The sequence below is a fragment of the Aquarana catesbeiana genome, linkage group LG06 (assembly GCF_042186555.1).
Source record: "Aquarana catesbeiana isolate 2022-GZ linkage group LG06, ASM4218655v1, whole genome shotgun sequence".
NCBI classification, from domain to species: domain Eukaryota; kingdom Metazoa; phylum Chordata; class Amphibia; order Anura; family Ranidae; genus Aquarana; species Aquarana catesbeiana.
The window spans coordinates 141,308,513-141,322,289 of record NC_133329.1 but is presented as its reverse complement, the minus strand read 5'-3'; the positions used below and the strand labels follow the sequence as shown (position 1 = coordinate 141,322,289).

At 41.8% G+C, this 13,777-nt stretch overlaps 1 protein-coding gene across 3 annotated transcripts in view; it reads left to right on the top strand.

The window, feature by feature from the left end:
• TRRAP (transformation/transcription domain associated protein) overlaps positions 1 to 13,777 on the top strand; it is a 242,519-nt gene that overhangs the window by 210,220 nt on the left and 18,522 nt on the right. For all 3 annotated transcript variants that reach the window (XM_073590992.1, XM_073590991.1, XM_073590990.1), the window contains 3 exons: positions 474 to 735; positions 5,794 to 6,019; positions 11,441 to 11,658. In XM_073590992.1, coding sequence (XP_073447093.1) covers positions 474 to 735; positions 5,794 to 6,019; positions 11,441 to 11,658 — 706 coding nt within the window. The remainder of the gene's footprint in view (positions 1 to 473; positions 736 to 5,793; positions 6,020 to 11,440; positions 11,659 to 13,777) is intronic.

Here is a 13,777-nt window from a genome sequence, read left to right as displayed (position 1 = left end):
AAAAAATGAAATAAAACTCACAAGAGCTTATGATCTCACTGCACCTAGGAGGCCACTAAGTGTTTTCTGGGGTTTTCACACACTGCGAACACTTGATGAAGGCTGGAATTCCAAACAACCCCACATTGCATAGAGAAATGTTTTCCAATTTTAGGTGGAGGTCATTCATACTAACCTTTCAATACAGGTGGGTTTGTATGAAAAAAGTGCTATGCAGAGTGTGATTTTATAGCAAGCAGCTGTCAGTGTAAGGACTAGTGCAAAACCTTATTTCTGTACTTGTATTGGTTGCTTAGATTAGCTCATAAAATAGGTACCAGTTTTTATCCTGTTTAAATTTGTCCACTAGGTGGCACTGATCCATTGAACTGTCAGAGTTAATATTTAGGCTGTGTAATTAATAAATATATATATAATGTTTTGACATATTTGAGATTATATATAATGTCCTTCTTACATGGTAACTATTACAGGTCCTGCGACAACTGCAACAGGGACTTGCCAAGTGTTACTCTGTGGCCTTTGAGAAAAGTGGAGCAGTTTCTGATGCTAAAATCACCCCCCATACCCTGAACTTTGTAAAAAAGCTGGTGAGCACATTTGGGGTGGGACTGGAGAATGTCTCCAATGTGTCCACCATGTTTTCCAGTGCTGCCTCTGAGTCCCTGGCCAGGAGGGCCCAAGCTACAGCACAAGACCCAGTCTTCCAGAAGCTAAAGAGCCAGTTCACCACAGGTACCATATTTACATTTTTTCCTGCTGTTCCACTATATATTAAGCTGCCTTCTGATTTTTTTTTTTTTTTGTTTTTTGTTTTTTTTTTTTATAATACTTCAGATAATAAATATGATGGATGCTGGCAGTGTGACCTAATGCACATTTGAGCCTTTTCCATTCAGAGCAAAGCAGCAGGTTTACTTTAGCCTTCTCATCCTCAGCAGCTCATACTTACCCTGTTTGCTCTCCTGCTGCTCCATTTGGTGCCAGGACCCGAAGGAAATACCCACTAATCAATAAGAAGAATGTGAGGGTGCTGGGGCAATCGGCGATTGAAGAGTTCATAGCACTGTCTATGGTTCAAATCTGTTAACTTGTAGCTTACACAGGGCTTTTCTTCGCCCTTGACAGCTAAACAGAGTGGCATAGGAGCAAAAAAAGGGAAGTATATGCTGCTGGGAGTTCATCTTTAAAGTGACCCTATTGTGTTACTTTGCATGGGCAAAGCAGAAGTTAATTTAAGTCCTTGAATTTAAATTCGCATTGCTTTAAAGAACTTGGCTAAACACTGGGGCAGATTTAATAAAACCGGAGAGTGCAAAATCTGGTGCAGCTTTGCATAGAAACCGGTCCGCTTCCAGTTTTTTTTTTTTTATTTCGAAGCTTAATCGAACAAGCTGAAGTTAGAAGCTGATTGGCTACCATGCAGAGCTGCATCAAATTTTGCACTCTCCAGTTTTAGTAAATGACCCCCATAGCTTACCCATACTGCAGTTTCAGGAATACTGAAGTTCATGGAGTGTAAAAAGACACTTAGGGCTCATTTACACTTGCTTTGGCTTCAACACACATTAACGGCTAGTTTACACTTGCTTAAAAACAAGGCTTCGGACAGGCTTTGTTAAAGCTCTTTAAACGCCGGTCAAGCCCCTTGTCACTTAGATCCCTTTCACACTGAAGGCGCTTTTCAGGCGTTTTAGCACTAAAAATAGCGCCTGAAAAGCGCCTCTCAAGCCTCCCCAGTGTGAAAGCCTGAGTGCTTTCACACTGGGGCGGTGCGCTTGCAGGACCGAAAATAAAAAGGTCCTGCAGGCATCTTTGGGGCGGTGCAGGAGGGGTGTATACAGCGCTCCAAAACCGCCCCTGCCATTGAAATCAATGGGCAGCGCTGCCCAAGTGCATGCAAAGCGCTTCACGGGCGCTTTTAACCCTTGTTAACCCCTTATTTGGGATTAAAAGTGCCCCGCTCCTACCCGCACATCGCTGGTAAAGCGCTGCTAACGTGGCCTGTGGCCCAGTGTGACAGGGCTCTAAATAAAGTGGTTAGCTTACAGTCCTGTTTACACTTTGCTTTGCTTTGGCTTTGCTTCAATAATTTTATACCCCATGTAGCTTTAGTGGTGCTTCAAATCTTCTTCAAAGCCTCCATAGAAGTCTAATGTTTAGCCAAGCCACCTCAGTATGTCAACATTTGCAGGCGGTAGATATATTTTTATTTAGAACTGAGTTTTGTGATATGTATTTATTTTGGTATATGGACCAATGTAAAGGGACACACATGTGTACTATTCTGTTGCACCAGCCTGCATTAGGCAGTGCCCATGTAAACAGCGGGCATTTTGCTAGACAACTCCAATTTCTGCATCTTTACTTAAATTGAGTGGAATCAAAATGAGACTTCGGCACTGCAGGGACACAGTGAGGCAAATTGGTCTTGTCTGTATGTGGTCATGTCTACAGCAACCCGTCAATTTCTTCCAGGCATTCTCTTACATGAGTTCCAGAGCCCCATGTTTTGAAAAGGGGTCTATGTAATAGATTGAGCTTTGGTGGTCTTTAGTGTATCTTTTTTCTCTTGATAAATACATCTGTAAGTGTGCTCTCTATCAAACTGTCACATAGTCCAGGTCAGCACCTCCTTTTAGTATATCTAGTAGTGCGCCAGTCTCTCCTGCTTTGTTGTGACTGTAATTAGGAAATTGGCTGATGGGACTCACATGAAAGTAGCTTCCAGCTTTAAATATGACCTATATTTCTCACACCCAATAAGCTCTCTGATGCAGTCTGTGTGGCACTGCAGTTGCATGACAGTAGATAATGGAAGATGTGAACCATGTGATTAAATTTAATGGATGAAGGCCAGCAGGCTAAAAGGCAGCAGTGGATTCTTTCAGTCCCGGTGATTGTTTGCACACTATCAGAAATTCAATTGCAGTTAATGCTCTGATATATTTTTTTGTCTTCTTTCTGTTTAATTCTCTTTCACAATAGAGAATGACTGGGAGGAAGACTAACTTTATTAACCTTAGAAGATCTTTTTATGTATTTAAAATCTTTTCTTGGCTTTTAGATGAGAAGGAAAGCTCTGATTTGGTTAGTGGACACCGGGGGCATGTCACATATGAAAGGGGCTGTCATTTCCCAGAAGCCTAAATTATCAGATGATCTTTATTCGTAGAGCGGCACAGCTTTTCAGTAATTAAGTAGTCTTTTCAGCGTAGCAGATAAAGCAACTCGCAGTTGCCTGGTAGATATTTGGCACAAGGTGCTTTCACTCTTTGAAGCCGTGTTAGCAGGTTTTTAATATCACAAAGTGGAACTCCCACTAAACCTTTTTCAAGTTATATTAAAGTCTTTTTTTTGTTTTTTTAAATAACAAACATGCTATACAAAACCACTGCATAGATCAGCCCAGATTCTCCTCTTCACCGGTCCCTCGCCAGCATTCCTGGCCCCTCCCTCCTGCCGAGTTCCCCCACAGCAAGCAGCTTGCTATGGGGGCACCAAAGCCATACCGCTGCGCTTTTTGTTCAAACACGGATCCGCCCCCTCTCTCTCCTCATTGGCTCACTGGCTTTGACAGCATCTCAGCCAATCAGGAGGGAGAGTCCCGGACAGCCAAGGCTCTGGTGCAACATCGCTGGATCGAGATGGGCCTCAGGTAAGTATTAGGGGGGCTGCTGCACACAGAAGGGTAAAAAAACCTTCTGCCTTTAAAACCATTTTAAAGGGGGTTGTAAAGTCAGAAGGTTTTTTTTTATCTTAATGCATTAAGATAAAAACCCTTCTGTGTGCAGCAGCCACCTAATATTTACCTAATCCCTCTCTCTGTCCAGCGATGTAGTGGTCAGAAGGAGCTCCAGGAAGTGTGAGATGCAAAATATTCATCAGACATTGGTAGCTCTTCAATAGATTGAAGATCCGTGGTGTAGGTGGCTGGACAAATAAGTATTAACTGTGCTTTTTAGAAGTGAAAGGGTCTCTTTCACTGAGGTGCTCGGGAGGAGCTCTCTGTACTAACCATTCGAGCTGCACGATTCTGTGAAAAACGAGAATCGCAGTTTTTCTTTGCTTAGAATAAAGATCACGATTCTCGCGGCGTAACATCATCTTTCACATTATACAAAAAAAATTGGGCTACCTTTACTGGTTTTCTTTTTTTAAATTCATTAAAGTGTGTTTTTTTTTTTTTTCCAAAAAAAATTGCATTTGAAAGACTGCTGCGCTAATACAGTGTGACATAAAATATTGCAACAACCACCATTTTATTTATTTTTACAGCCGTCAGCTGGAGCAGAGAACTCTGCATAGAATCCGGAAAATGCTTTGTTAAAGTGGTTGTAAACCTAGTTACACCACTTTTACCTACAGGTAAGCCTATAATGAGGCTTACCTGTAGGTACTAGAAATATTTCTAAACCTGCATGGTTTAGGAGATATTTACCATATACGCTTGCGCCAACATCATCTTCGCATGCGCACTGAAGAAAGGGCATGAGCGTGACCGGCGGCTCCCACGCGACTCCGGCCAGTCACAGAGCCGGTGTCCGTGACCCCCAGAAGAAAGAGGGGGGAAGATGGATGTGGCCACCAGTGGGGACATCGTGGGATTCATTTGCAGGTAAGTGCAACATAATGGGCTAGTATGCAATGCATACTAGCCCATTATTCTTTTATTTTGCAGGGGGAAAAAAGGAAGTAAAACCCATTAAGGTTTTACTTCCTCTTTAAAGCGGAGGTCCGCCCACACACGCAAATATTAAAAGCCAGCAGCTACACACACTGCAGCTGCTGATTTCAATAATAGGACACTTACCTCTCCTGGAGTCCAGCGATGTCGGCACCGCAGCTGATGTTTCCATCAGCTGTCAGGTGCTGCCGCCGCCATTGCTGATGTGGGAACCCAGCAGTGAAGCATTTAAGATCGCGAGGGGGGGAAATAATCGCGATCTTGATTCTTAACGTTTAATCGTGCAGCTCCACTAACCATGCAACGTTAGTACAGCAAACTCCTCGATGAGCTATTGTGTTCTGACTCTACTCACCCCTGACACACCATCCCCCGCCTGAAGTCAGCGCTCGTAACCATTGGCTGATCGGATGCTGGCTTTCCAGCTTGCGCGTTCCACAGAAGGCAGTCATTTGGCCGGCTTCTGTCGGACAGGTTGATGTGCACATGGGGCAAATGTCAGCTGGTTTCTGTTGAAACAGCCAATACAGGCCGATATTCGGCCCATGTGTACCAGGCTACAGTCTTTCCATTGCAATCTCAACTGCTCTGAAGAGTTCCAGACAAAACGTTTACATTCTAGTATGCACCATGTACAAAGGGCCACACAATGTAATCCTAATGCAAACTTTATCATTAGCATTGTTCTTGCTAGTTATAATTGAATTACAATGAAAGGTCTGTGTCAGTGATTGCAGTGATTTGTTGAGTTCCTGATTGATTGGCTTTTTGCAACACTTGGAGCGAGCTGCAGGATCATCAGCTTCATTAGCGTTTCCTGTTGTCCAGCCCAGCTTCTGTTGCTCACGGCACACACCAGCATCTTGTAGCCAGCTACAGCAGCAGCTCTACAGCCAGATTTAAACTGCCAGAGTGATTTGTAGCTACTTTAAATCGTTGCTATGAAGTTATCTGTTTGACATAGCCCTTATGGAAGCCATATGTCATTTGCCACAATTTTGTGAATCTAAAGTCTACAAAGATATAATATTTTACTGATTGGGGAAAAAAAGAAGAATATCCTCAGTTCACTTGTTTAAACTATCCATTTTCTGTCCACAATTTAGACTTTGACTTCAGCGTCCCCGGTTCCATGAAGCTGCACAATCTCATTTCCAAGCTGAAAAAGTGGATCAAAATTCTGGAGGCCAAAACGAAGCAACTACCCAAATTCTTCCTGATCGAAGAGAAATGCCGCTTCTTGAGCAATTTCTCTGCTCAGACAGCAGAAGTCGAGATTCCAGGGGAATTCCTAATGCCAAAACCCACACATTATTACATCAAAATAGCCAGGTAAATGAAGCGACGCACTGGACACAAAAGAAATGCAGACAATTGCCGTATGATACAAATTATGCTATTGACAGCACCTTTGAAGCAAGTTTTGTTTGGAACTTGCGTGACCTTGCTGCTGTCAGATTGTGATGAATTGTTTATTAACATTGCCATTTTGGGTACCACTTTTAGCGTTACCTTGCTACCTGATTGTTCTGGAAATGTGTTCTCATTTCTCTCGTTGCCATGACAGTTCTAGGGCATTGTCCTTTCTTGATAGTAAAATGCCGGAATACAAAGAAAAATTGAATGCAGCCGGCTAATGGCTTCCCAAGTGTAGTCCTTGACAGATAGCAGCAGGCCAGGTCAGAAAAATATTTTTTAAAGGGGCACAGCAGGAAATGAATCTTATTTAAAGAGGTACTGAAGTAAGAAATGAATTCCTTTCACATGCAGCAGAGGCTAGGGAATAGATGCTTGAATAGACACGCTTTGTCCTACCTCAGTGCATCATTGTGTTGTTAGAGATGACTAAAGAGAGAGAGATCTACAAAGTGTTCTGTGGCATCACAAAATGGCTGAATCAGAATATCCTTTCCTTTACTGTACAAAGGTGTTAACAGGTTGAATATAGGGCTTAATACTTAGATGTCTGTCAGCAATTTTTAACAGTTTTTCATAGAAATTTGATATCTTTCATTTTGCAGTTAACATCAATCACAGTAAAACAATGTTGCAATTACAATTATGTTTAATGGTTTCTTCTAATTTTGTGAATGTCCTGTTCATGTGACTAATGTATAAGTACATTGAGGAAGAAAACCTTTGTCCAACCAAACTTTCTGTTCAAATCCACTAAAGGTATTCCAGGTGCATCCAAAAAAAAAGTGTTCAAAGTCTTAGGCCGGCCATAGAAAGAGCAGATTTGCTCAATTCCACCATCAACACAGACAGTGTTGACAGGGGAACTGTGTGTTCTTCCGGCGGGGACAGCTTCACCTGCCGGGAGAACTGAGTGATTATTGCTAGCGGCTATAACAACCGTTAGCAATAATTGCATGTAAAATTCAGCAGGCTGGTTGTTCCCAAGTTGATTTATCGATCAACTTGGGTACATTCATCCTGCCCATACATGATTAAAATCTCGGCCGAGATTCGAACCGTCTATGGCTGGTTTTACAGTTTATTTGCAGTAGAATGTGTCAACATTTTCTCAGCCTGTGTCGAAAACCTGTCTCCTGCTAGCATGCTGAAAAAATGGACCATTGTTCTCTGGTTGCAGAGGCCTGACGCACACCTATAGCTCTGCATGTTCATAGTCTTCTTGCTGATTGGAAACCTCTAGGTCTTGCTCAACGGGTTGCTTTCATACCTCTGCGAAGAGACCTCCGCTTCTACACAGACAATAGCGTCCTTCTCTGCAGCATTTTGGCAGGGGACATGCGCTGTGCATGCATTCTTTTAAAAAGAAAATAATCCTAATAATAATTTTAAGAATTTTTTACACTATTTGCTGGAGCAGCCATTGTTGACCACCTTCTGAAAAAAAACGAATTGCCTGACTATGATGTTGACCCATGGGCTCAAAATATTTAATTTTGAGACACCTGACCCAGAATAAGTCCAAAGTTTGGAGAAGTTTTAAATTCCTGTCTGTATACCTGTTATGAATCAGTAATGCAAGTATTGAAGCCACAGAAGGTCGGCGTAGCAGCCAGGCAATAAGCCTTTGCACAGTGAGATCACAATTTTTGCATCCTGTTTCACCCAGAAAAGTTTCCTTTTTAGGGAAGAAACTCCTCTCTTCTGTGAAGGGCACATTTCCCCATACACCTTAGAAAAACTGTAACATACTGAGCCCAGGTTTTCAGCTAAGCTGTTGTTTTCACTTGGACAACCTCAGATTTTTCTGCAGCATCCATAAGGAATAGATCATACTGTATGTTTGCATCCTGTCTCCTCTAGTGTGTTTTTCTATAGGAGTTATCTATTTTTCAGATTGTCTGGTGACCATGACAGTTTGAATGCAAAACGAAGCTTGGTCTGTCACGTTTTGGCCTTGCAAAGGTAGAGGGGAAAACTCGCCATTGAGCTTTTGGACAGTAGCAGAAACTTTATAGGAGATAGTGCCCTGCCTCATTCACACATAGTGTTCTCCTTTTTTTTTAAATTTCGTGAAGATTGCTAGAAATTTTGAGTGCTTGGCCAGGATTTTATTTTAAATGCATTAACACCTTTAGTCAGGGGGAGACCAGGCATTCAGAGAAGTGTGTTGAACCCAGAAGATAGCTCCTCGAGAAATTAAAAAAAAAAACCTCAATACTTACCTGCCAATCTTCAAAGGGAAGCATTTTCACATTTTTTAAATTAGCAGCTTTGAGTCCATTTTAAGAGCAGACTGTAAAAGTTCCCATTTAAAGTGGTATTTAACCCAGCCCCCCTCGCCTTCCCTTACCTGTATTGCTGGTTTATCTTCAAATTACATACCTGCAGAGTCAAACCAGCATTGCCCCACTGCAATCTGCTTTTCAGGTGACATAGCCAGGAGTCCCACGTGTCTATCTTGGTCATCTTCAGCTGGCTGCTTCTTCGGGTTCAGGCAGCCAACTCTAGATGATGTGCCAGTCTCACCCTCTGACCACTCTGCCCCCCCCCCCCCCCCGTCCTGCAGCCTCCTGGGAGATGCGATATAAGTATTTTGAGGAGCCTGCCGAACCAGGGACACATCATTCTGGCCTAGGCCAGAATGGCGGTAGGGGGTGGGCCGCAAGATAAAAAAAAAAAAGTATAAACACAGAAAGAAAAGGAGGGGCGAGGCTTGTTGGTGTAAGGAGCAAACTCAATTTTTAGAGTTAAGTTCCCCCTTAAGTAGGCTAAGTAATAGCAATGATGTACACATCTCCAGCTAATGGCTCATCTACACATCTCTGTTTTAATTCAGTATTTGTTAATAATTTTTACTGTAATAAAAAATGAACACTAGAACAGCAAGCATGTAAAAGTCTTATAAAAAATCTTTTAAGGGTTTACTCTAAAAATGTAAGATGTGCTCACTGAGGCTGTCTAGTTTCAGGCAAGTAAAATGTAGAATTAGTAAAATGGCAAACTAAGCCTATTAGTGTATGTATCTGATTATATGTATATCTCCCCTTTACTGTATATCTCCCCTTTACTACTACAGTATTTAATAATAAAAGTAGGTTTTAGCAGTGATGAAGGCTGCTGGAACATTTTGTAGAATAATAAACTTGGACTCTGTACAGCAGCATCTTCCCAGTAATTTTACATTGCTGCCTGCTAGAGAGAATGCATTTACAGCTTGGTAGGACAGCTGTGCTCATCGCACCTTCCCTTTCACACACAATCAGAGGTTCTCATTTTATGGCTTGAAACCTATTATGTTAAGCCTCTACATACTCATACTTTTCAAGCAGTATGCTCATCCCAGTTGTTTTTAGAGCGTCAAGTGATTTAACCTTTTCCCATCCAGATGTGCTCAACTACAATTTCAATGTTGTTTTGAAGCAGTCTATTTTCAGTGTCTTCTATTGTATCAGTATTATAATTTTTCTTTTGCTTAAGACCATGCATATCTTGTTTTAGAGGATAGAGCTGACATTTTATTTTCATTTTTTTTTAAACTTAAATTAGAGGAGCCAAATTCTTGCTGCAAATTAAAGAAGTCTCAGTGTAGGCCTTTGCAATTATTCAGAGATACCTAAAGGGGTTTATGTGCTCACTATATTCTGAGAATCACTTTCCCCCTCAGGAGTCCGTTTGGAGGTACCAGAATGAGCTTTGATATTGTACTACATTAAACAAATCTCTGATAAAAGGAAACCTGTACTGAGGAAATATGGAACTTGCTTGACCTAGTTGCAGGCATGCTAACCCAGTAGCTTCAGTACTGTCAAATGTCAGTTGACAATCACTGACTTGAAACAAGTATGCAGGTCAGGACGACTAAATCTGGCCATAGATGGAATGAAATTTGGCCGATTTAGGAAGAACTGTCCGAATTTTGGTCCATATATGGGCCGTTTCCATTTAAAAGGCATTGATCTGGTAAATTTTCATTTGATCAGGTGGCTGCAATGCTGAGCAGTGTAATCTGACAGTGGAGGAGTCCCCTCTGTCAGAATACATTAGCACAGCGAGGAGGATTCCTTCATCTACCTTACTTGTGTGTATGGGGGAATCTGTTCAAGCAGAGTTAAATATAGTCAGCCTTATGGAGACCATAAACAGAGCGAATAACTTTCCTGCAACCACCTCAATTCCCCCATCAACACAGACCATGTTGACAGGGGAATCGCGCTGAGCCATTGCATTCTCCCAGAGGGGGCAGTTGTCCCCACAGGGAGAAGACAGTGATTATTGATAGAATCCAATTATAAAAGGCACCAACCATGTAAACCTATGTACATTAAAGTGGTTGTATAGGCAGAAGGTTTTTAAAAGGAGGCTCTGGGTAAGTATAACATGTTTATTATTTGTAAAGAAAAAATACTTTAGTATCACTTTAATGTGGCAGCTGCAAATTGCACTAGATTAACATTGACGAATAAAGTAAGGCACTATTCTTATATAGCAGAAAAATGTGTAGTGAAGTCTCAAAGGTGTATTCTATGGTTATATTAAATTCCATATACATTCTTTCCATACTGTATAATGAATGTATACGGAGGTTTGATATAACCATAGAGTACACCTTTGAGATTTCAAATTTTTTTGGTATATAAGAATAGTGCCTAACTTTATTCATCGGTTTTAATCTAGCGTTTATTGCTAGCGGCTATACCGGCCGCTAGCAATAATCGCATGCAAAATCCAGCAGGCTGGTTGTACCCAAGTTGATTGATCGATCCACTTAGTACATTTAGCTTGCCCATACATGGTTCAAATCTCGGCCAGTTCCTGCTGAACCGGCTGAGATTCAAACTGTCTATGGCTGGCCTTACTTTCCAGATCTGCATGCTTTATCCTGCTCAGTGGTTCAATTTATTACAGCTGGGCAACTAGTGTTTTCAGAATGTTGTCTGCAATGGCAACCTCATATTTCTGTTTGTGTCCTACTAAAGTTTTCAGCTAATGCATTTGTGTTCTGACCCACCCACTACAACCTCTCGGGCTTCATTAGTGGTCGGTAAGGTCACTAGCATTAATTGTGGACCAACGGGTGCAAGAGATGGGCAGACCAGAGATTGATTTTAGAGTGGAAGTAGAGATTAGTGTAAATGTATACATGAATATAGAGAATTTTGAGGTCACAGCCAACCTATATATGGTAAAGATTCAGAAACCTGTTTTACTAGGGACTAACCATATATTTCTGGCATTATTATAGCTGACAGGCTAGAATTGAAGATTGAGCGCTTATTAATTAATGTAGTTATGGTATAGAAATATCTATAATCTGGATTATTTTGTCTCTAATAGATTTATGCCTAGAGTAGAGATTGTCCAAAAGCACAACACTGCCGCCAGAAGACTGTACATACGTGGACACAATGGCAAGATTTACCCATACCTGGTCATGAACGACGCCTGTCTGACAGAGTCCCGCAGGGAGGAGCGAGTTTTACAGCTGCTGAGGCTTCTGAATCCATGCCTGGAAAAAAGAAAGGAGACCACTAAACGTCATCTTTTCTTCACCGGTAAATAGACCTTCTCAGTCTTCCACCTCTTCTCTGGTCACCTTTTGGAGGATACTCTGGTGCAAGTCTGAAAGTGAAAAATACATGTAATTGTTTTTTGCCAGAGATTCTTTCCTTTCCTCCAGTTTATATTAGTTCACCCTATGTGTTTTTTTTTTTTTAAATAAATCTCCCCACTTATGCACCTTTGTTTAATCCAACCAATTCTGTCATTAGTAATAGCAAATATTCTTACAAAAAGGAATAACATCACAAATGAGATCATCAGCATGGAATATGTAACCATAACTGGGATGGCATTTAGGAATGTTTTCTTATAAATACAAGTTTAATACATAATTTAAAGTGCTTAAACTCCTGTTAGGGTTATTTATCCCATTATAAAGCATAGGCTGCCCACAGAGAAGGTTATTCTCACCCCCCGCTTGCAGTAACTGGGAAGAGAAGGCAAGAGTCGACTGACTAATGAACAGAAAACACGTGCCCCGTTTTGTGCTAATGAGCCTGTAATTATCAGAAAGATAGCACATCGCAGACCACTTCATCAAGGCTTTCTCTCCGCTTCCCAAATGTTTCTTAGCTGGAGCCTTTGCTTTAAAGGGATAACGTAATTTAATACAGAATCTTATATTCCAGTCCCGCATTCCTACCCGACTCATCACACTTTGAAATATAAATACAATATCCTCTGGCTTTTTTGTCTTTAGCTTGGTTGACTAGGCCCACCAGCACATGCATGATGGTTTCACAAGTTGCAATTGTGACGGTGGTTGTAAACATTGCCCAGCTTGTGGGTATGGCTAAAAAGTAGGAAGAAAGATCAGTCTATTTTATTTCAGATTTTTTTTATTTTTTTATTTTTTGTCAAAAAGAACTTTATTAAAACAATTGCATATATACAAAACGGCATGTTCCAGAACATTCAGAGACTAGACTTACAATAGGGTTTCAAAGGTACAGTAACCAATAGCATACCAAGACAGTACTAGTAAAAATGAATAACCTAGAGAATCACCCCACCATCCTGCTGCGTGCTTTAAACAGGCTATGCCTGCAGATTGTAGGATACAGTAGATACAGATCCAAAGATGTCAACCTAATCTATCCATGACTAGGTCTGCCAGAGCTAGGCCAGGAATATCCAGTCAGCCACCCCAGACCCTGGTAAACTTAGCTGGACAACCCCTATGCTGGTAAATAACCCGCTTATATCTGATAGTAGTACCCATGTATTCCACTAATTTTAAGATTAGGAGGAAAGTGCTTTTCCAATGGAGTGGACCCCCTCCCTATTAAACCGGTCCGTCACCTCCTCATCAACTATCTGAGGATACAACACTTAGGGTCCAGAGTAAGGGTGGTTTGGAATGCTTGATTAATGATATTAAAAAAGGCCTCCCAGTATCTGTGCGATTTCGGGCAGCACCATAACTTTTGTGTATCAGAGTGCTATGATCCCTGATTCATTTGGGACATAGCTATTCCTTAAAGAGGTCCATTTTATATAGTTTAAAGGGGTGTAGTGCACCCTCAACAGTATATATAATTGGGACAGGTGTTGAAATGTATTTAAGGACCTATTGTGCAACCACTTCCTGACACAACTCCCTTTGCTCACCAGGCAATTCGCCCACATCCAGCACCCATTTCTCCATTGTCTTGCTAGGGTATGCTGTCAAATAGGTAGACAAGAGCATGGCATAACATTGAGATATAAACCCGTTTCGTATAGGGCCCTGCTGCATCATACCAAAGGTAGGGGGGAAAGGGGGGGGGGGTGAGCTCTTTTGGACCTACTTCTCCTCCTGTAGGTCACATAAATGCAAGACCCCGCTGTTGGCTGACGTCACTCAGTCGGTCCAGACATTAATGTCAGGTTCCACCCAGATGCCTGAACCAGCAGCTGGCTAAGCCTTTCAGCATGCCAGTCCCCCCCCCTTTGCACAGCCTGGCACTCCAGTGAAGAGAATAGTTCTCGGTCAGATGCAGACTAACTGAGTCACTGAACCAACACTGGCCCGCTGCAGCACTGCTGGTCTTACAGTGGAGACAGAGTAGCAAGGAGGGAGTGTCCTGGCTGCAGCACCGCTGATCTTACGGGGGAGAGAGAGTAGCAAGG